Source organism: Bubalus bubalis, chromosome 15 (assembly GCF_019923935.1).
Source record: "Bubalus bubalis isolate 160015118507 breed Murrah chromosome 15, NDDB_SH_1, whole genome shotgun sequence".
Taxonomy (NCBI): Eukaryota; Metazoa; Chordata; class Mammalia; order Artiodactyla; family Bovidae; genus Bubalus; species Bubalus bubalis.
Window position 1 is genome coordinate 81,722,295 of NC_059171.1, and position 21,861 is coordinate 81,744,155.

Below are 21,861 nucleotides of genomic sequence, written 5' to 3' on the forward strand. Positions count from 1 at the left end.
CTTGTTTTACCTACTCATGTAGCCCCGGCACTTAGAACGCTGCCTAGCATACAACAGGCACTCAATAAATACCATGCCTGTGAAGACTGGCAGAGCTGGACACACACGCAAAAGCTAGTTGTTGAATTGATTAAAAAAAAAAAGCAAAATGTTAGTTGCTGAAACTAAGCAAAAGACATGCAGGTATTTCACTGTAATATACTTTCAATCTTTATGAACGAACATTTTTAAAATAAGTTGTTGTTCAGTCCCTAAGTTGTGTCCAGCTCTTTGCAACCCCATGGACTGCAGCTAGGCTTCCCTGTCCTTCACTATCTCCCAGAGTTTGCTCAAAGTCATGTTCACTGAGTCAGTGATGTCATGCAAACATCTCATCCTGCCACCTCCTTCTCCTCTTGCCCTCAGTCTTTCCCAGCATTAGGGTCTTTTCCAATGAGTTGGATCCTCGCATCAGGTGGCCAAAGTATTAGAGTTTCAATATCAGTCCTTCCAATGAATATTCAGGATTGATTTCCTGTAAGATGACAGGTTTAACCTCCTCGCTGTCCAAGGGGCTCTCAAGAGTTCCCCAGCACCACAGCTCAAAAGCATCAATTTTCCAGCCCTCAGCCTTCTTTATGGTCCAAATCTCACATCTGTACACGACTACTGGAAAAGTAGCAGCTTTGACTATACAAACCTTTGTCGGCAAAGTGATGTCGCTGCTTTTTAATACGTGATATAGGTTTGTCTTAGCTTCCCCCCTCCCCTCCAAGGAGCAAGCATCTTTTAATTTCATGGCTGCAGCCACTGTTCAGTGATTTTGGACCCTAACATAACTCAGCAGTGGAAAAACCACAGCTTTGATTATATGGACCTTGAAATAGTTGGGAAGAGAAAAAGAAAGCAGGGTGTGCTGAGATCTTAGAAGCATCAGTTCTCTGCCGGGACCAAAGTTGCCGAGCTCAAGCTCCTCACTGTTAAAAGGTAAACTGAGGCATGTTAGAATTTGTTTAGAGCTTATGTGAGCAAATAGAGGATGGAATAGTGGTTAGGAGTGCTCTGCCAGCAGGAGCTATATTAGTTTTTATAGACGGAAAAGCAAAGCAAGGGCTTTGACAGGCCACGACTTAAGCCGTCAACTTAATTGGAAAGCCTAGCTGGGGGCTACCAAGGCAGCAGAGCCACCCCCAGCCTAATGCCCTCCTCGTTTAATTACGTTAACACTGGCAACTGGCCCAAACCATCTAGGATGGTCCAAAAATAGGGCCAAATCGGACAACCTGGGTCCTGAGCTTCAGTCTCTTGGCAGAGAGGACCCTACCTCACCGGGATGTGTGGGGCAGATGAGTTCCCTGTGGGAAGCTGACCTCACCTTTCCCGAGTAGAAACCCTGCCCCTGACGCCGGGGCCAGCTATCCACAGAATTACTGCCACATCCTCTCCCACTTCCAGCCTCGGGTCTTTCCCAGACCACCTTTCCTGCCCAAAAGTCGGGGCACCAGCTTGGTCCGGTCGGTCCTCCCAGCCAACGAGCCACCTGGAAGTACTCCTTGGGGGTGACAGCGGGTGCGGAAGGCAGCAGTGACGGCCACCTCTTCCTCCCGCCCCCGCTGGTCCTGCCCTGCCGAAGTGCGCAAACCCCAGCGTAGGGGGACGGGGAGGAGGTCGCCGCCACATACGACGACCACCGCCAGCCAACGCCAGGCCCCGCCTCGGCAGGCGTGACATCTGGAGGCAACACGGCGAGGATTCACCCGACTCGGGGTCGAGCTGTGCCCGCAGGGCCGGAGGTACGAGTTACCCGCAGGAGCTTCCGCGAGGCCGCCGGATGTGCAGCCTGTAGGAGACCCGGACGCGGCGTGGCCTATCTAGGCGCGGTGGAGGCTGCGTCTCTCGGTGGCTCTGGCGCGTGCGTCAGTCAGGAGAAAGGCGCAGGGCGGGGAGGGCGGGGCCCAAGGCGAACTGGGAAGTGTCGCGTCCTAGGAGTGGCGGCCTGGGAGGCGTGGGCGGGGCCCTTGGGGGCGAGGCGCCCTGCGATTGGCGGATGCGCAGACAGGGCGGGGCGCCCCCTTTGTCTGAGTGCTGTGCGGGCGGCCACCCCTGCGGGTGAGGCAACTGCGGGGACGGTGAGTCGGGGTGCGGGCTGCATTCCGCACCCTTTACCCGCGCGCCGGGGTGTGGGGGCCAGGACCCTCCACGCGATCGGGCGCTGCCCGCGAGCGCCCCTTGCCTTTCCCTGCCCACTCCGAGCCCCTACCCCGCTCTCGCCTTCCCCGGGCCCTCCCCACTCCCGCGAACGGCGAGCCCTACGCCGCCGTTAGTCCGCGGCGCCCAGAGCTCCGGCCTCGCGCGGGCCCGGGTGCGGGCCGGGGGCGCGAACACTTATTCCACCGGGATCGCCGTCGGCATCTCCCCGGGGAGAGTGCTTCTTCCCGAGTCCACTCCCGCCTCCATTTTTATCGAGGCTCGTCTCTCGGTTGTTTGTGAAAGCCCGTTTCGTGAGCGCGAGCAGCCATTCCCGGGGTCCGCGGGCGCCTGCCCAGCGCGACGCTTCGGGGCCGGGAAGCCGGACCCTCAGTGTGCGCTGCCTGGCGTTTCGGTCCTGATCAGCTTGGTTCTTTAACGGGTGTATCGAAGACTTTCTTCTCAGACTATCATCTGACTCCGGTTGTGATGTTTTGTTCTAAGATGGAAGATTTCGAGTGTTCAGTGGTCAAATATTTAGCCTCGAGGCTTTTGGCTTTGTGCTGTATCTTAAAGGGCTTTCCCTACTCTAAGTTTAGTTCTAAAATAAACTCGTTTTCTCTGGTACTTGTGAAACGTTGGCTCCATCTGGAATCATTTTGATGTGGGGAAAGTTGGAAGTCCAGCTTCAGTGTTTTCCCTAAACCCTGGTATTTCTGACACTACTGAATAACTCATTTCGCCGTTGATTTGGAAAACCACCTTTGTTCAGTGTTAAATTCTCCCAAATCTTGGGCCCATTTCTGGCATTTGTGTTTTGATGTGAAAAGGTTTTGATTTTCATCCAAATCTGTGGGTCTCTGCTCCCCAGAGTTTATTCAGGTTCTTTTTATCATATAATTTTAAAATTTAGCTCTTTTTCATTCATTAGCTGTGTGCTTTCAGTATATGATATGAAATGATCTCATTTAATTTCTGTTATTTTTTAAAGCTCAGTTACAGCTCAGTTTTATTCAGCAAATAAAGGATAGTACACCCTCGAGGCGTGAGGACAGGCTACTGGGACCCCAGAGGAGAGGCTAATTTCTGCTTTTGCTTAGCTTTCTGGGAGATTGGTTGAGCTTTGTGCAAAGGACTAATTTTAGACCTGTTGTCTGAGTGAGGTTACTGGAACATCTTCCCCAGGATTTTAATGCCTGGCCTATCTTGTTTGTTTATAGATATGGCCCTACTCTGCCCTTTCTAGTCCAGGACTGCTTGGCTGTCTGCACTACGACTTTGTGGATACAGGGGGCAGCATTAACATATTTCTAAGGTTTACTTTAACCTTGTTTCTTGCCGTCTGTGACTAGAACTGTTTTCCCTGAATATTTTCTGACTCCATGTTGCTGCTGTGTAGAAAAGCTACCTGTGCGGATACACGTCTGTGATCATTTTCCTCTGAAGCATGCAGGGTTGTGGTTTGGGCTTACAGGTGGATCAGAACTGCTTCTTTGGAAGGTGCTTCCAGCCCGGCAGGCCAGGCTTTGAGCAGATGAAGAAAGAGGAGCAGGTCTTCCAGCGGGAAAACCTGGGGGTGAGGATGGTGAGGAAGAGTGGGGAGACCCTGGAACTGTCCACCCCAGACCAGGGACTGCGAGTGTGCCTGTCATGCCTGTCACTGTTGGTGGGGTCTTTGGGAGGAAGATCTTCAGCAGTTCCAGCAAGAGCTGCTGCTGCTAAGTCACTTCAGTCGTGTTCGACTCTGTGCGACCCCAGAGACAGCATCCCACCAGGCTCCCCCGTCCCTGAGATTCTCCAGGCAAGAACACTGGAGTGGGTTGCCATTTCCTTCTCCAGTGCATGAAAGTGAAAGTGAAGTCGCTCAGTCATGTCCGACTCTTAGCGACCCCATGGACTGCAGCCCACCAGGCTCCTCTGTCCATGGGACTCTCCAGGCAAGAGTGCTGGAGTAGGGTGCCATTGCCTTCTCCGCCAGCTAGAGTTTACAGAACAAAATAACAATAACGTTGAATCCTAAGCTCTCTCGTCTCTGCGGCCCCGTTTTCAGTTCCTGTCCTGTGGTCACCACCGAGCCAGAACTCACTTGGAAGAGTGTCTCACTGCAGTGTGATCACTGCTGCAGAGAACATTGGCCTGCTCTGCTTTGGTTTGGGTTATTCTCTGGGGCGTGGGTGGATGGGTTGCTGTTGTGGGCACCCCTTGGGCAGGTGCTTTTTGTACTTGTTTCTGTGTTGGGGGTGGCATGGCTTCCCTGGGCAGCTCCTCAGAGCCAGTTTGACCCTCCATGGTGTTAATTCCGACTTCAGGGATCATCTAAACAGGACTTGACCTGCTCACCTGTTCTCCCTTCCTCCCTGAACTCCTGTTGCCTTGAGCTATGGGCCCTGAGTAACAGCCAGCTTCAGTGCCTGGGTGGCTCTGTTGTCATCCCTGTGGTGTCAGTTAGCAGCCTGCAGTGTTTTTTGCTGTCTTTTCATTCCATGCAGACTTGTTCTAGGAGACCCAGACCTTATCTACCAAAGTAAAAGTACACAAAAATGAAAAACTAGTTAGTTCCACATTTACATTTGTTTTCTTTCTCTTTTATCAGAATATAGGGTCTTATTCCATTTGGGCTGCTATAATAGAGCACCAGAGACCGGGCAGCCTGTAAAACAGCAAATGTCATTTCTCACAGTGTAGAGGCCAGACATCTGAGGTTAGGATCAGCAGAATCGGGAGCCCTCATCCTGGCTGCAGACATTGTGTCCTCACGTGGAGGGAGGGGTCTCTTATCAAGGGGACTCCACTCTCAGGACCTGAGCACCGCCCCGCCCCCCCCCCAACATTGAGCCTTAGGTCATTTGGAGGCACAGACATTCAGAGCAGAGCAACAGGCATACTTTATAATATACTGTTTTCCTTCAGTACTTAGAGGTCATCCTGGGCAGAGCTCTTCCGCTTTCTGTTTTCGTGCTTCTCTGGAATTCACTGGGTGGGAATCTTGTCCCCTTCTCTGCCCCTCCGTGCCTCAAACTATTGGCCGGGGGTTTGAGTTAATCTCATCAGATGAGGTGACACTTAGTTACATGCTGTCTTTAACCTGGCTGTCCTCCTGAGGCCCTCAGAGGAGCTGTGTCATCTCAGTCTGGTGTGTCTAGTGCTGTGGACAAGGGCTCACATCCCCTCGTGGTCCTGGGGTCATTGTGCAACAGGAGCATTGTGAACACCTCCATATCCTGTGCTTTTGCTGACCTGTCTGGCCGCCTGGCGCAGCCTGAATCTTGGTCTGCGTGGGTGCGGGACTGGTGTGTGGAAGGGCTGGTGGATTTGGCGGCAGCACCATCCTGGAGTCTGTTCTGAAACCACACAATTCATGTGGGATTCGAACGCAGGAGCTGAGACTCGAACCCACTGTCTCTTAATTGAAACCACACACCTTTGCTCAGGACTTATTGAAGCTCAGGTTCTGTGTGTCTCAGTGCAGAAGGAATTCACAGCAGGATGCAAAGTGATAGGTGAGAAGTGGATTTATTTAGAGAGATACACATTCCTTAGACAGAATGGTGTCTGTCTCAAAAGGCCCTGAAATGTAACTAATTAAATGGTTAGTTTCTATGGGCTGTGTAGTTTCATAGGCTGCTGAATAGGAGGATTAATCCAACTATTTCAGGGAGGGCCAGGGGCTTCCAGGAATTCAGGAATTGGGCCACTGCCCACTTTTCAGCCTTTCTGGTCATCTGGCCTTGGAACTGTGGGGACTGTGGGTGTGTTGTCATTTAGCTGATGTGTCGCATTGAGCATATAATGAGGCTCAGCCTCCACTGGAAGTGGAGCCTTCCGCTATCTTGGGCCTAGTCGGTTCTAACCAGTTTATGTCTCATCTTTAAGGGTTGTGCTCAGTCCCCTTCCCTTCTGGTTTCAAGTCCATCTGAGGAAGGCCTGCATTGCCCAGAGGTATGTCTGCTGCACCTAAATCGGCCAGGTGACTTTCTCACCTGCGAGAGCTAGCAGACACTCCACTTTCCCACTGCTGCTGGAGTAGGTGCTCCTCCGGCACTTGTTGCTGTTCTGAAGGGTGGAGTATGGAGTCATTTCTCCTGTAATTTCATTCACTTGTTCAGCCATGCTTGAGCCACTGGCTGCTCCGCTGGGACTGGCAGGGGGTGTGAGAACGATGAGGCAGAGGCCCCCAAGGTGGGTCGGGAATGGTCTTAATGAGACGGTGACGGTCTCACTGAGAGGGTGACAGCTGAGCGCCAGCTGAGGGGCAGGAGGCACCCGGCTGCGGGGAGGGGCGCTCAGAGCAGGGCTCTCGGCAGCCTCAGGAGCGGAGGCGGGGCTTGGAGCTGAGGCAGGGCCCTGCGTCCCGTGGGGGCGGGGCTTGGAGCTGAGGCAGGGCCCTGCGTCCCGTGGGGGCGGGGCTTGGAGCTGAGGCAGGGCCCTGCGTCCCGTGGGGGCGGGGCAAGACTGTGCTGCCACTGGAGGGCGGGTCCAGTGGGCGTGAGAGGGTGAGCAGGAGGGCGACTTCAGGATCTGGATCGAATGCAGGTGCCAGACCAGGGGCAGACCAGGCCTGGGGAGGAGATGGGTGTCGGGGCTGGATGTTAAGTGTCTGAGGTGCTAGAGGACACCCATGAGGAGATGGCCAGCTGGAGGGGAAGGAGGTTGCCAGCTTAGTGCACCAACAGGAGCCCTGTGCTCCACTGGACGTTCAGGCCTGTGGGGCAGAAGCAGCTCAGGTCACAGACATGGGCTCGGGCAGGAGCCGGCCTGGCTGGAGGCCTCCGGCCGAATGATCCAGCAGCTCCTAGATTAGCTGTGCTGGCTGCCAGCACCAACAGGGAGCCGGCGAACGGGGTTCCTATGGGTGCTCATTGTTAGATCCTGCCCAGGTGTGGTCAGGTCATCTGAAAATGACTGTCTACCTCCTCTGGGTTCCCAGAGGACCAGAGCTGCATGGTTCAGGAGGCAGTATCGTGCTGGTGAGGGTGGACAGGGGCGCCCATGGTGACGGACTTGCTGGAGACTGGGGTTACCCACCGCTGACAGCAGACAAGGATTTGGTCATATGGAGGTCAGAGGAGACCCTGACAGGGGCCACTTGGGATGGAGGGGACAGAGACCACCTGAGGGAGTGGCTGGATTAGACCATAGGGAGGATGACTGTCCATGAGAGATGGCGGGTGTGGGCAGCCCATGAAGGGTTGGGGGAGCAGTACTGCTCTTTTAGGGGGTGTGGGCACTGGAGTAGCCACAGGAGGCAGCTTGTCCCCCACTGTTGGTTCTGAGAGCTGGCGAGGCGGGACCAGCCCTGTTGTTTCCAGTTCTTCATGCCTGGTGGCACCCTCATGCCTGTTTGTCCAACATCAGTGTTTCAGATGAATTCTGAGCTAACTTTATTCACTCCTTTCATTTTTCCCAGGTGATGGGCCTGCTGGGCTTGTGCCCACTTCTGTCTGGCAGGGTGGGTGTAGCACACGCCTTGGCAGTGCTTGTCCCAGTGTTCCCAGAGCCCGCCCAGCCCCACGCCTCCCCATCAGGTCCTCAGACCGAATCTCAGGGTCACTCTGGATGCATCCATCAGAACCGGGCCCCCACTGGAGTCGCTGGGCAGGACCAGGCATGCCTAGGGCATCAGCGGCCCCACAGGAGGGTTGTGGTCCCCACACCACTAGTGCAGCCGCTCCTCATGGGGGATGTCTCTGGAGGCAGTCAGGCCTGGTGTTGCCCCCTTCCCATGATGTGCTCACCCAGCCCTGTGTGTGTACTGCAGGCCATGCCTGGTAAGCTGGGCAGTCCAATGGCCCTTGGGGCGCATGGCATCCCCAGGCTTCTTGGGTGGGACCATCCTGGGCCCCTCATATGCTCCTTCCTTTTCCTCAGCCCTACACGCTTCTCTGATACCGTCTCCCTCAGACGTGCCACGGAGCAGATGATGGCGGCGGCCCGGCTCCTGCCGCCACCAGCGGTGCCTCAGGTGAGTAGCCCCAAGGCCTTTGCGGCGCCCCTGCCATCCTCACATCCTCCCACTCCCAGGGGCCTGGTGGCATCCTGAGCATCACTGCATTTTGAACACTGTGGCCCCTTCCTGTTGCCCCCCAGTCCAGGGGCGCGTCCCCACAACCCACACTGCTTGCACCCTCCTTGTCTGGGACGTGGAGTCTGAGTCCAACCTGCAGCCCCCCTGTTGTTCCAGGCCAAGGTGACCTTCGAGGACGTGGCCGTGTTTCTCTCCCAGGATGAGTGGGACCGTCTGGGCCCTGCCCAGCGTGGCCTCTACCGACACGTGATGATGGAGACCTACGGGAACGTGGTCTCCGTGGGTAAGGCCCCCTGCAGGCCTTGGGTGGGGTGTGGTGAGGGTGCTTGTGGATATTGTACAGACGAAAGGACTTCCCTCCCCACGAGCAGGAATTCCAGGATCCAAGCCTGAGGTGATCTCCCAGCTGGAGCGAGGAGAGGAGCCGTGGGTCCTGGACAAGCAGGGCAACGAGCAGCTCAGGGGCTGGGGCATCAGCCGCTCAGGTGAGCGCGGAGTGGCCTCTGTGCACTAAGGGCTGTGCACCTGCGGGTGCTCCTGGGGTCTGACCTGGCGGGGACTCCTGCGGGTGAGTGGGCAGCAGGCAGAGGCCCAGCGCAGGGAATGGGCAGGGAGGTAAGTGCAGCTGGGTGTGGGTTGGGTGTCTTGAGGCAAGGTGAGCACATGTGGCTGCCGGGCCCCTGACAGGTCCCTGCTCTGAATGGACCTCAGAGGTTGAGGGACATGGGCTGGTTTTGGGAAGAAGGAAGCACCTACGTATGAAAGGGAAGTTTCTTAACCTGACTCTTAGTGCGGCTAGAGCTGTTTGCCGTGAGGCAGAGGAGCCCACCGTCCACAGCTGTCCTGGGGGTTCCGTCTGAAATTTGGCAAGACCAGACACAATAGCACAAGTAAAGCTGTAAGAATTGGAAAGAGGAAAAACATTGCTTGTAGTTCATGATATTGTCTATATGTGAGAAGACTGATCAGGACCTCCTTGGTGGCCCAGTGATTGAGAATCCGCCTGCCGGTGCCGGGGTCACAGGTTTGATCCCTGGTCCGAGAAGATCCCATGTGCTGTGGAGCAGCTAAGCCCATGTGACACAACTACTGAGTCTACGCTTTAGAGTCCGGGAGCCGCTACTACTTGGCCCACGAGCCGCAAGTGCTAGAGCCTGCGTGCCTAGAGCCCGTGCTTTGCAGCAAGGGAAGCCACCACAGCAAGAAGCCTGCACATCACAACTCGAGAGTAACCCCCGCTCACTGCAACTAGAGAAAAGCTGTCACTGCAGTGAAGACCCACTGCAGCCAAAAATAAAATAAATAAAATTATATTAAAAAAAATGCAAACAAGAACATGTTGACCTCCTAGGCACACACTCCTGCAGGTGCTTCAGGCAGAGTCTGTCTTGGAAGTGCCTTTCCTGGTGTAGGGACTGCTTGGTTTTGGAGCCTGCTATTTTTCAGGGGCTCTTGGGGTTTGAGGAAGTCCGTTGCACAGCACCTGTCCTAAGTTCTGAATGAATTCAACAGTGAAACTTACATCTCAGTAATGCTGTTACCACCAAAAAAGGGAAAATTGATGGGACTTGAAAATATCCCTGTTACAGAAAAAGCAAAATCCAGTGAATGTGGCCGGTTGCCATTCAGTATGCTTCCTAATAAGAAACCCCAGAGAGACCCTAACCCCCCACAATCAGGTAGGGAGGGCTTCCCGGTCTTGGCCATGAAGCAGAACGTGGGTCCCCTGGACTGAGAAGGTCCAGCTCTCTCTCATTGGCTAAGTCTCCCCTCAGGTGTGCCCCCCTCAGGTCTTGCTCTGCCCGCTGGGCTTCTTGCTCTAGGACATCCTTCAAGGACCGTTTTAACACTGTCCCCGACCAGGCCTTGTGGGAACTGGAGGAAGCAGCAGAGGCGTTGCTGAGATGAGCCTGGGAGGACTGGCTCTGCCCCGTCCCCGTCCTCTGCTGTCACAGCCCTGCCCGCCTGTCGAGTACCCTGGATGAGTCCTCCTGGGACAGTCCTGTTTCCTGGTGACGTCTTGTCAATTCAGTGGCTGTGTCTTCAAGGTTTAAAAATCTGTCGTCCTCAGCATACCCTGCTCCACCCTCAACCTGCAGTGCCCCTGACCTGAGTGTAGAAACACCCCCGCCTTCTTGGCCATCCTCACTGCCACCTGCAGGCCCCGTCTTGTTCCCCAGGGGGGAGTCTGCAGGATGGGCTCTCAGGAGCTCGCGCTTCGCTCCAGCAGCCCCCTCCCTGCCCTGCACAGTAATAGGTGTAGTCCTGCCTCGGTTCCACCTCTAATGGCCACTGGACCCTCCAGGGCGGGCAGGGCTGCGGCTGTGACCGTGTGCGCTCCTCAGGCTCTCGAATGGGACCTGGCCCTTTTCCAGCCACACTGTTGGGTGGACACCTTTCCTCTTTGTCACCCACTGGTGACTTCTAGCCTTGGGCCCTCGAGGGCCGCCCTGTCCCAGTGAAGCACCTGCAGGGTGGAATGCACTCTGCAGTCTCAGAAGGGGTGAACACGCTCCCTTTGGTTTTGGTTTTGTTTCAGGATGTGAGCACAAGGATCAGGACCAGGACGCAGACTCCAGCTTGAGGCCGCTCACTTCAGAGGAGATATCAATGATTCTGAGGAAAACGCCTGCCGAGTGGAGTGATCCGGGCAGTTACGAACCTGAGCAGAATTTCTGTCTGAGTCCCAGCCCTGCCCGCCCCCGTGAAGGCCAGGCTGTGAGGCCCAGCGCGCCGGTCGCCCAGCGCCCGGCCGTTCCTGGCGGGGAGAGGCCCTACCGGTGCGTGGAGTGCGGGAAGTGCTTTGGGCGGAGCTCCCACCTGCTGCAGCACCAGAGGACGCACACCGGGGAGAGGCCCTATGTGTGCGGTGTGTGTGGCAAGGCCTTCAGCCAGAGCTCGGTGCTCAGCAAGCACAAGAGGATCCACACGGGCGAGAAGCCCTACGCGTGCCACGAGTGTGGAAAGGCCTTTCGAGTGAGTTCGGATCTCGCTCAGCATCACAAGATACACACAGGGGAGAAGCCACACGAGTGTCTCGAGTGCCGCAAGGCCTTCACGCAGCTCTCGCACCTCCTGCAGCACCAGCGCATCCACACTGGCGAGCGGCCGTACGTGTGCGGTGTGTGCGGCAAGGCCTTCAACCACAGCACCGTGCTGCGCAGCCACCGGCGGGTGCACACGGGGGAGAAGCCGCACGAGTGTGCAGAGTGTGGTCGCGCCTTCAGCGTGAAGAGGACACTGCTCCAGCACCAGCGGGTGCACACCGGGGAGAAGCCCTACGCCTGCGGCGAGTGTGGCCGCGCCTTCAGTGACCGCTCTGTCCTCATCCAGCACCACAGCGTGCACACTGGCGAGAAGCCGTACGAGTGTGGTGAGTGTGGCAAAGCCTTCCGGCACCGCTCCACCCTTCTGAACCATGAGCGCATCCACACGGAGGAGAAGCCCTATGGCTGCTACGCCTGCGGCAAGGCCTTCGTGCAGCACTCCCACTTGACCCAGCACCAGCGGGTCCACACCGGGGAGAAGCCCTACGTGTGCAGCGAGTGCGGCCACGCCTTCAGCGCCCGCAGGTCGCTGGTCCAGCACCAGCGGGTCCACACCGGCGAGCGGCCCTTCCGCTGCGCACAATGTGGCAAGGCCTTTAGCTTGAAGGCCACGCTGATTGTGCACCTGAGGACCCACACGGGCGAGAGGCCGTACGAGTGCAGCCGCTGTGGCAAGGCCTTCAGCCAGTACTCTGTACTCGTGCAGCACCAGCGCATCCACACGGGCGAGAGGCCGTACGAGTGTGCGGAGTGCGGCCGCGCCTTCAACCAGCACGGCCACCTCATCCAGCACCAGAAGGTGCACAGGAAGCTGTGACTTTGCCTGCACGTGAAGCCACACTTGGGAACTCGGGCTCCCAGCCCTGGGAAGCCTCCAGTCCGGGCAAAGCCCCTGCCAGTGACACCCAGTGTCACCGAGGAACTCATGGGCGGCGCTGAAGCGTCTCTGCAAGAACTTCAGAGGATGCCTCATTTGCTTCTCTCACCGTCTTGAAGTTACGTCGCAGAGTAGTCTCACAATGGTAATGAGTTTTGGTAAAGACAGCTACTATTCATTATTAACGTTAGTTTGTTAGAAATGAGAAACTAAGGGAAGTTTCAGCATAAGGACCACTGTCCCAGGAAAACTTCCTCACGCTCCAAATAAATGTTTTTTTCTTAGAATATTATATGCCTTTCCTAAATACAATGGTTGTTCTGATTATTGCACTTAAAATTGGGATGTTGGAGTATATTTTCAGCATTCTGTTAAACTGTAAAGTACTATGTAGATAAAATGGTATTAAAAAATATTGTTACCAAGTGTCATCATGTAATATGGCTGAAAATCCTAACTGTGTGGAACTACTTGTTTTCTATGAAAATGCTCTAAAGATTAATTAGTGAGAAATGATATAAATTTAGAAAACCCTTCATCTGGTCCTTTAATTTTATTTAAGATCAGAAGTGATGTCCTAACTTATTAGTGAAAATTCAACTCAAAAATGGATCTTCCCCCCCAAATCTTTGCAGATTCATAGGGTGTCTTGGGCTTCTGGGCCCATGTGGGCTTAGGAGGTGACTTTGTACTCAGAGCCCAGACCTCACAGCTGCTGTACCACCTGGGTGCCTCTTTTTTTACACATTATGATGTTTCCCAGAAATGTTACTAAAAAAGTCTTTGGCACACACTTCTAAAACAAAATTCTCAAATAGCTTTTTGTTTACTATTTCTAATATTTCTATTCCTATGATGAAGGGTTTTCTTCATTTTTTACTTCTAGTTCCAAGAGAGTCTAGTATCTGTTGTCATATACTGTGATAAATCTAGTTTATTTATAAGTTTTGTTTAAAAAAAAAAAAAAAGTTTTGTTTTTTGGCCAAGCAATGCAGCATGTGGGATTTTAGTTCCTTGACCAAGGATCAAGGCTGTGTCCCCTGTACTGGGAACACTGAGTCTTAACCACTGGACCACTAAAAGCCCCTGTTCATTATTTCTAATAATTTTTTTTTCCTTGATATTGAGACCATTATCACCTCAGGAAAAATTAAGCAGTAGAGTGTTGATCCTGAAGTCCATAGCAGTCACTGGTGAAGATGAAAACGTCTCTTAGAGCTAGTCACAGTGTTCATGCTTCTTGCTGATATTTTTAGAATAGGTAAAGAGTATAAATTGTAAGCAGTTCATAAAATTATGATAAGCTGCAGAATAATAAAAGGCAAACATTACTTTTTAAAGTTTAAAATATAAGTTTAAAAGTTTATAATTAAAGGTAAATCAAAATAACTGAAAGGAAATTCTAGAAATATTTAAAATTATCATAAAGGAGCTTTTAAACAAAGTTTAGACAATAATTAGACTAAGAAAAAACCAAAAAGCTTGCAGTTTGTTACAGACTTATAAGTAAATGGTGCAACAAGTAAAATGATACAGTTTGGTTAAAGTTGGTAAATTTGGTGACGAGATGAAGGTTCTAGAGTAATTCTCTGAGAAGGGTGGGCATGGCGTAGCCTTTGTGGATTCAGGAGCTGCAGCCCAGAGTGGTCTGTGGTCCAAGTTCCCAAGCCCGTGTTTGCATGCTTGTGTGTATGTCGCCTGGGGATGGTGTGCAGAGACATTGATGCACTTGGGCTGTCTCCTTTCCTCTGCTGATTGCAGGTATTTGATGTGCAGAGGGAACTCAAAAGAACCTGAGCACCAGGTACAGGCCAGAGATCCCCTGCACTGTGGTGGCCAATGCCCTGCATCTCAGTCCAGTTCAGTCGCTCAGTCATGTCTGACTAACCCCATTGACTGCAGCATGCCAGGCTTCCCTGTCCATCACCAACTCCTGGAGCTTGCTCAAACTCATGCCCATCGAGTCGGTGATGCCATCAGCCATCTCCTCCTCTGTCGTCCCCTTCTCCTCCTGCCTTCACTCTTTCCCAGCATCAGGGTCTTTTCCAATGAGTCAGTTCTTCGTGTCAGGTGGCCAAAATATTGGAGTTTCAGCTTCAGCATCGGTCCCTCCAATGAATATTCAGGACTGATTTCCTTTAGGATGGGCTGGTTTGATCTCCTTGGAGTCCAAGGGACTCAAGAGTCTTTTCCAACACCACAGTTCAAAAGCATCAATTCTTCGGCGCTCAGCTTTCTTTATGGTCCAGCTCACATCCATACATGACTACCGGAAAATCCATAGCTTTGACTAGACAGGCCTTTGTCGGCAAAGTAATATCTGCTTTGACATCTGTGTCTTTGCTTTTTACATCTGGGTGCCAGCAATTCATGGGGGACCCACCATCACACATGTCCTCCTCCTTTCCTGGGTCATCGAACCATCTGTGAGCTGTTCTTCCCAATATAGAAGAAGAACTGGCTGCTTGCCATAACTCCCCATCCAGTAAGATCCACGTGAACCAACCTTCTTCCTTGAGACACAGATCCCAGTTAAATGCGCTCTTTCTATGACATGTCTGCTGATTGTTCCTGGTTGTCCCACTTCCTAGAATGGGGACCTCCATTCCTAGAATGGTGACCTACCCTTCAAAACTCTCTCCTTTTTCCTTGGTAGACAGGCCAATGTCCTACCTTCTCTCTACAGCAGACATGAAGGTGACCCAAAAAAGCTTCAGTTTTGCCAGGAAGTTCTCCCTGCTCCTGTACTTGGTCTCAGCTGCTGACGGTACCAATATTGTGAAGGTGATAGGAGACTGCAGAGACAGTCTAGTGAGGTGGGGAAGGCCTGGTGCTGATGTTTCTGGGGAAGTGGTAGAGAAGTGGCTGACTGTAGGGCTGTTGGTGAGGACGGCATTGCTGGGGGGCCCTGGTGAGTGCGTGGTGACAAGAAGGGATGATTGTGGGTGTCAACGGTAGGGGAGGTGATGGTTTGGGTCAGGTATTGGGAAGAAAAGGCATATTGACCAGCATGGAGTCAGGGGATGGGGAAAAGGTGACGATTTTAGGGTGGAGTATTGTGTGGACAAGTGATGACAATGGGCCAGCAGGTACAGGGCAGGCAAGAGTCCCAGCCACTGGTGCCCATAACCTTATTTTCCTTCCCACCACTCCAGCTCTTCAATGATGCAATTCAACTAGCTGTGTCTTACAAATAGAACTCCTGGGACCTCGTGGACAAGGTTTTGCAGGAGCTTGAGGTGGGTCCAGCACAAATGTCAAGTGGCATAGAGAAAATGGGTTCTCTCCATAGGGGTGCAGGCATAAGCCAGTAGACTGGCTGCAGGCAGAACATGCTCGTTGTGGGCACGGCCCCTAGAGGTGTCAGAGCTACAGCTGGGTAAATGCAAGGCCAGGCTTCACCCGCTGCCTTGTTCCCAGAACGTTGGCTTGGAGCAGAAGGAGGAGGAGACGCCAGACAAAGCAGCGTGGCCACATCCAGAGCCCTTCTCCCTCCCGAGCCACAGGAGGCATCTCCACGGCCCACCTGGTGGTGAGGGGCAGTTCAGAAGACCCCTCCCTCGATAATCCTTCAGCTCTCAGTTGAGACAGGCTTCCAGGCCGCCCCCTGCTATACCTCCTACAAACCCAGCTGTCCCATTTGCACCGCCCCCCGACCCCCTGCCTTCCATGGCCCGTGAAACCTGACCCTTCCACATGGTTCCCTCCCCTGTGGATCGGGGTCAGAACATGCCACAAACAGGTGTAAGGCCCATACCAGACCCTGAAGCCAAATTAGGGATGGGCCCTCCAGGCCTGTGAGACAGTAAAGAGAATCAGAATATTCTAAAAGGATATTTAGATATTTTAGAATATCTTATTTCTCCCCCTCTGGTAACTGATGTCAGGGCCTATTCATTGCATTTCCACCAAGGGGTTGGTTTCTAATTCCTTTTTCCTTTTTAATCTCTCAACTAAGCCATTCATTTTAAGAAAATGATTTTGAGCGGAGAGCTGTTTGTTCCATAAGTTTTTCTAGAGCTCTTCTGGATATGGCCAGTACATTGATGCACAGCGAGGCCAAGATCACAGGCCCAAGTTTGCTAGTGAAAGCAGGTGACTGGTCTGGTCATACACAGTAATATACAGACGTCATTGTGAACATCAGTGTCAGTAAATGCACATCACAAGGCATTTGCATTATAAGAAATTGACTTTAGGAAAACTTCTTTTAAAAACCCATATTTCAACATAGGAGGCTTTTCTTCATTTTTCTGAGGACTAATGTGGACACTGTACCTCCTTGGGTAGCAAGGGCTGCTAAGAACTGTCATGCTGTCTTTTCCATTTATCTGCAGGACTTGTCGCTCACTAGAATGCTTTTATGATCATCTTGTACATCATTTCCATTAATTTTTTTTTTAATTTATAATAAAGGTTGAATTACATAAACATTGAGTTGATGTGCCTGCTTTGTGGGTATGGGTTTTTTAAAGCAAGAAGTCACAAGAGAATGAGTATATCAACAGCTGTGTTAATGGGGGCAGACAGCCGTATTTGTCAAGCAGGGGTGACGAGGTTAACTTCGTTTATTGTCGCAGAGATCATTTCAGTGGAATTTAGGGTTTTAAAAAAATGGGTGTTTGGGAGTCAAGAACAAACATTTTTATCCTTTAAATTATTGATCCTTACAATTTCAACTTAATAAACAACCTGACTAGGGAATTCAGGACTGTGTTACCCTGGTGAGATGGGCCCTTAAAAACAAGAACAACAACAAAAAACCCTTTATTATAAATGAATAATGTATTAAAAAAATAATGGCTTCATTGAGATATGATTCAAATACCATAAAATTCACCATCAGTATTGCACTTACATAACCATTTTGCATCAGTTCCCGTAGAAACAAAGCCTGAGACAACAAATCTTGTTCAGATGAATCACTGGGGCAGTTCTCTGTCTCTGCTAGGGACTAGCTTCAGCCTGCCTCTCCCTAAGGGAGCTCTGGAGGGCAGACTGGCCTGCAGGGTTGATCCCTCCACCAGGGTGGGTTTTGTGCCAGTTAGCAAAGTGTGTGAAGAGGAAGAGGTGGAAGGGATGACTTGTAGTGTCCAGGTTAAAGTGGCTCCTGTTTTTAGCAAGGGCAGGTCTCTGGGGAAAAGGCAGCTATGAATTCAACACTCAAAGCAGGTAGGGGATAAGTGTTCGGGTGGGGTGCCAGCAGCATCCGTGGCCACATAGCCCTACATTGCTCAGATCCACCTGCTTCTTAAATGTCATTTCATTATGACACACAGGAACACCACTTTGGAGCCTCTTTTAATACTTGTTGATGTGAAACTTACATAACAAAGTTATCCATATTAAAGGATACAAAGCAGGGCCATTTAAACAGTTACATTGTTGGGCAACCATCACTTCTCTCTAGTTCTAAAACATTTCAGTCACTCTGAAGTAAAACATCTTCCTCATTAAGTAGTTTCTTTCCAATATTCCCTCCCTTCAGCCCCTTGCAAATACTAATCTACATTCTGTCTCTCTGGATTTTATCTATTCTGGATATTTTATATAAATGGAATAAAACATGATGTGACCTTTTGTATCCATCTTATTCCTTCCCTCCTTTTTATGGTTGAATAACGTTCCACTGTATTATATAACAAAAGTTGTCCATTCATCTGTTGATAGACATTTGTGGTGTCTATCTTTCAGCTATTGTGTATAATGCTGCTATGAACATGCTTATATTCTTAGCATGTACTTATATGCTCATCAGTGCTTATATGAGTAGTTTTCAATTCTTCTGGGTGTCAGAGTCTGTTGAGGCTACTGTAACAAAATACCATTGACTTCGTGGTTTGTAGTTCAGTTGCTCAGCTGTGTCCAGCTCTCTGCGACCCCATGGACTGCAGCATGCTAGGCTTCCCTGTCCTTGTCTCCTGGATTTGCTCAAACTCATATCCATTGAGTTGGTGATGCCATCCGACCATCTCACCCTGTGTCATCTCCTTCTCCCGCCTTCAATCTTTCTCAGCATCAGGGTCTTTTCCAATGGGTCAGTTCTTCACACCAGGTGGCCAAAGTATTGGAGTTTCAGCTTCAGCATCAGTCCTTCCAATGAATATTCAAGGTTAATTTCCTTTAAGATTTACTGGTTTGATCTCCTTGGAGTCCAAGGGACTCTCAAGAGTCTTCTCCAACACCACAGTTCAAAGGCATCAGTTCTTCAGTGCTCAGCCTTTTTTATGGTCCAGCTCTAACATCCATACATGACTACTGGAAAAAACCATAGCTTTGACTATACAGACCTTTGTCGACAAAGTAATGTCTCTGCTTTTTAATATGCTGTTGAGGTTGGTCATAGCTTTTCTTCCAAGGAGAAAGAATTTAAGAGAAAGAATCTCTTAATTTCATGGCTACAGTCACCGTTCACAGTGATTATGGAGCACAAGAAAATAAAGTCCGTTACAGTTTCCATTGTTTCCCCATCTCTTTGCCATGAAGTGATGGGACCGGATGTCATGATCTTAGTTTTCTGAATGTTGAGTTTTAAGCCAGCTTTTTCACTCTCTTTCACTTTCAAGAGATTTTAAAGTTGTTACAAAACGTGGCCACAAGGCGGCAGCATTTCTTCATGCCCAACTCTGGCTCATTCCGCAGGCAGGGCCGTAAGGAAGATCGTGTTCGCAGATGGTCAAGAGTGCGGCGCGCCAGAAGAAACGCTCAAGGGTCTTATCTCATTCCTTCTACCCCTTCCCCTTTATTCCGCAAAGCGCATCCCAGTTCCTGGAACACCACTCTGTGGAGGGTGGGGCGACCGTAAGGAAAGGGGCTGGTGGGGGTTGGGGGGCGGGGGAACCCCAGCCGAGAGGACACGTGGAGCCCAGGGAACATTTCAAAGCTCCTCCAGCCCAGAGGTTCCACCGTTTTTTCGATGCAGTAGGCTTGATTTCTCTGCGGGAAGGCCCACCTGGATCCCGAGATTGGGGACTCAACCTGAAAGCAAGAGGCACTCCAGGCCCATTGTGGGGGCACATTGCCTGCCTCATCCTCCGAGCTTCCTCAGCTCCACAACACTCCACCCTTGGTACCGAAGCCTGCTCTGGCTCCAGGGATATGATACCAGCCCAGGTCACCATGGCCTAAAGGAATAGAGTTAGCATTTCTTGTGTCTTTTCATTTTCTACTTAAAAAAAATTTGAATTGGAGTATATAGATGAAGTGCTCAGTGAAGTGATCAGTGCAAAGAAACAGAGGAAAACAACAGAATGGGAAAGACTAGAGAGCTCTTCAAGAAAATCGGAGATACCAAGGGAACATTTCATGCAAAGATGGGCTCAATAAAGGACAGAAATGATATGGACCTAATAGAAGCAGAAGATATCAAGAAGAGGTGGTAAAAATACACAGAAGAACTGTACAAAAAGATCTTCATGACCCAGATAATCACGATGGAGTGATCACTCACCTAGAGCCAGACATCCTGGAATACAAAGTCAAGTGGGCCTTAGAAAGCATCACTACAAACAAAGCTAGTGGAGGTGATGCAATTCCAGTTGAGGTATTTCAAATCTTAAAAGATGATGCTGTGAAAGTGCTGCACTCAATATGCCAGCAAATTTGGAAAACTCAGCAGTGGCCACAGGACTGGAAAAGGTCAGTTTTCATTCCAATCCCAAAGAAAGGCAATGCCAAAGAATGCTCAAACTACTGCACAATTGCACTAATTTCACAGGCTAGCAAAGTAATGTTCAAAATTCTCCAAGCCAGGCTTCAGTAATACATGAACCGTGAACTTCCCAATGTTCAAGCTGGATTTAGAAAAGGCAGAGGAACCAGAGATCAAATTGCCAACATCCATTGGATCATAGAAAAAGCAAGAGAGTTTCAGAAAAACATCGACTTCTTTATTGATTATGCCAAAGCCTTTGACTGTGTGGATCACAACAAACTGTGGAAAATTCTTCAAGAGATGGGAATACCTGACCACTTTACCTGCCTCCTGAGAAATTTGTATGCAGGTCAAGTAGCAACATTTAGAACTGGGCATGAAACAACAGACTGGTTCAAAATTAGGAAAGGAGTACGTCAAGGCTGTATATTGTCACCTGCTTATTTAACTAAATGCAGAGTACATCATGTGAAATGCTGGGTTGGATGAAGTACAAGCTGGAATCAAGATTGTCGGGAGAAATATCAATAACCTCAGATATGCAGATGACACCACCCTTATGGCAGAAAGTTAAGAAGAACTAAAGAGCCTCTTGATGGAAGTGAAAGAGCTAGCTTAAAACTCAACATTCAGAAAAATAAGATCATGACATCTGGTCCCATCACTTCATGGCAAATAGATGGAGAAACAATGGAAACAGTGACAGACTTTATTTTCTTGGGCTCCAAAAACCACTGCAGATGGTGACTGCAGCCATGAAATTAAAAGACGCTTGCTCCTTGGAAGAAAAGCTATGACCAACCTAGACAGCATATTAAAAAGCGGAGATAGTACTTTGCTGAAAAGGTTGGTCTAATCAAAGCTTTGGTTTTTCCACTGGTCATGTATGGATGTGAGAGTTGGACTATAAAGAAAGCTGAGTGCCAAAGAACTGATGCTTTTGAACTGTGGTGTTGGAGAAAACTCTTGAGAGTCCCTTGGACACCAAGGAGATCAAACCAGTCCATCCTAAAGGAAATCAGTCCTGAATATTCATTGGAAGGACTGATGCTGAAGCTGAAACTCTGATATTTTGGCCACCTGATGTGAATAACTGACTCATTGGAAAAGACCCTGATGCTGAGAAAGATTGAAGGTGGGAGGAGAAGGGGATGACAGAGGATGAGATGGTTGGATGGCATCACCGATTCTTTGGGTATGAGTGTGAGCAAGCTCCGGGAGTTGGTGATGGACAGAGAAGCTTGGCGTGCTGCAGTCCATGGAGCCTCAAAGAGTCGGACATGACTGAGCGACTGAACTGAACTGAACTGAATTCTCATGTTGAAGAAGTGTATTTTGGGGTTGCATTTGCTCCCCCTCACTTTGGATGTATCCCAGTTTGCTTACACAGTCATCTATGGAAGACATCGTGATATTTTAAAGTTTGTAGGTATTACAAGTAGAGCTGCTGTGCATTATTGCATCATAGTTTTTATTTGGACACCTTTTCAAAGCTGTTTTCTAAATACTAGATGTGCAATGTTTGATCTTCAGGTGAGCTTTGTTTAGCTTTGGGAAAAAAAACAGCTAAGTTGCTCCGTGGCACATGGTATCTTCCCAGATAAGGGATCATATTTGAATCTCTTGCATTGTCAGGTGGAGGCTTTACCACTGAGCTACCAGGGAAGCCCCTGTTTTTTTTTTTTTTTTTTGAGTTTACTAGTTCTAATAGATGTGTGGTTTTAATTTGTAATTTTCTAATGATATATGATTTTTGAGTATTTTTGATATGTTTATTTAGTATCTGTATGTTTTCTTTGGCCAGGTGTTCAGATTTATATATCTTTAATGAGGCTGTTTGTTCCAGATTTTTTGCTATTATTTGAGTATACAATCTTTTATCAGATATGTATTTTGTAGATATATTTCTCTGTGGCTTGTGTTTAGGTTTTCTGAATAAGGTCTTTTATGAGTTTATTTTTAATTTTTTAAAGGTCATGTTTTAAATTTTGTATATTTTTTGGGATAGAGTTCAGGTTTTTTTTCCTGTTAATTTTCATAAGCAAAACTGAAGTACTGTAGATACAGCTTTGCATTTTATCTGTTGAGAAAT

The 21,861-nt window shown here is 50.2% G+C and overlaps 1 protein-coding gene across 2 annotated transcripts; it reads left to right on the forward strand.

Annotated features, from left to right (window-relative positions):
* Positions 1–2,042: 2,042 nt before the first annotated feature.
* Positions 2,043–13,572, forward strand: ZNF250 (zinc finger protein 250). 2 transcript variants are annotated; one of them, XM_044928427.2, is made up of 6 exons: positions 2,059–2,108; positions 7,574–7,934; positions 8,035–8,128; positions 8,348–8,474; positions 8,563–8,676; positions 10,731–13,572. In XM_044928427.2, exons 2-6 carry the CDS (start codon positions 7,723–7,725, stop codon positions 12,053–12,055), a joined length of 1,872 nt encoding a protein of 623 aa, XP_044784362.2. In that variant the 5' UTR covers positions 2,059–2,108; positions 7,574–7,722; the 3' UTR covers positions 12,056–13,572. The 2 variants fall into 2 exon arrangements, with proteins under 2 accessions (XP_044784361.2, XP_044784362.2); XM_044928426.2 differs by lacking the exon at positions 7,574–7,934 and having other exon boundaries at positions 2,043–2,108.
* Positions 13,573–21,861: the final 8,289 nt, after the last annotated feature.

Excerpts from the sequence above, each read along its gene's own strand:
- ZNF250 (XM_044928427.2), top strand. The coding sequence starts at position 7,723 with ATGCATCCATCAGAACCGGGCCCCCACTGGAGTCGCTGGGCAGGACCA. Across the intron at positions 7,935-8,034 it reads TGTACTGCAGGCCATGCCTG|CCCTACACGCTTCTCTGATA; the intron begins GTAAGCTGGGCA and ends CCTTTTCCTCAG. Across the intron at positions 8,129-8,347 it reads CGCCACCAGCGGTGCCTCAG|GCCAAGGTGACCTTCGAGGA; the intron begins GTGAGTAGCCCC and ends CTGTTGTTCCAG.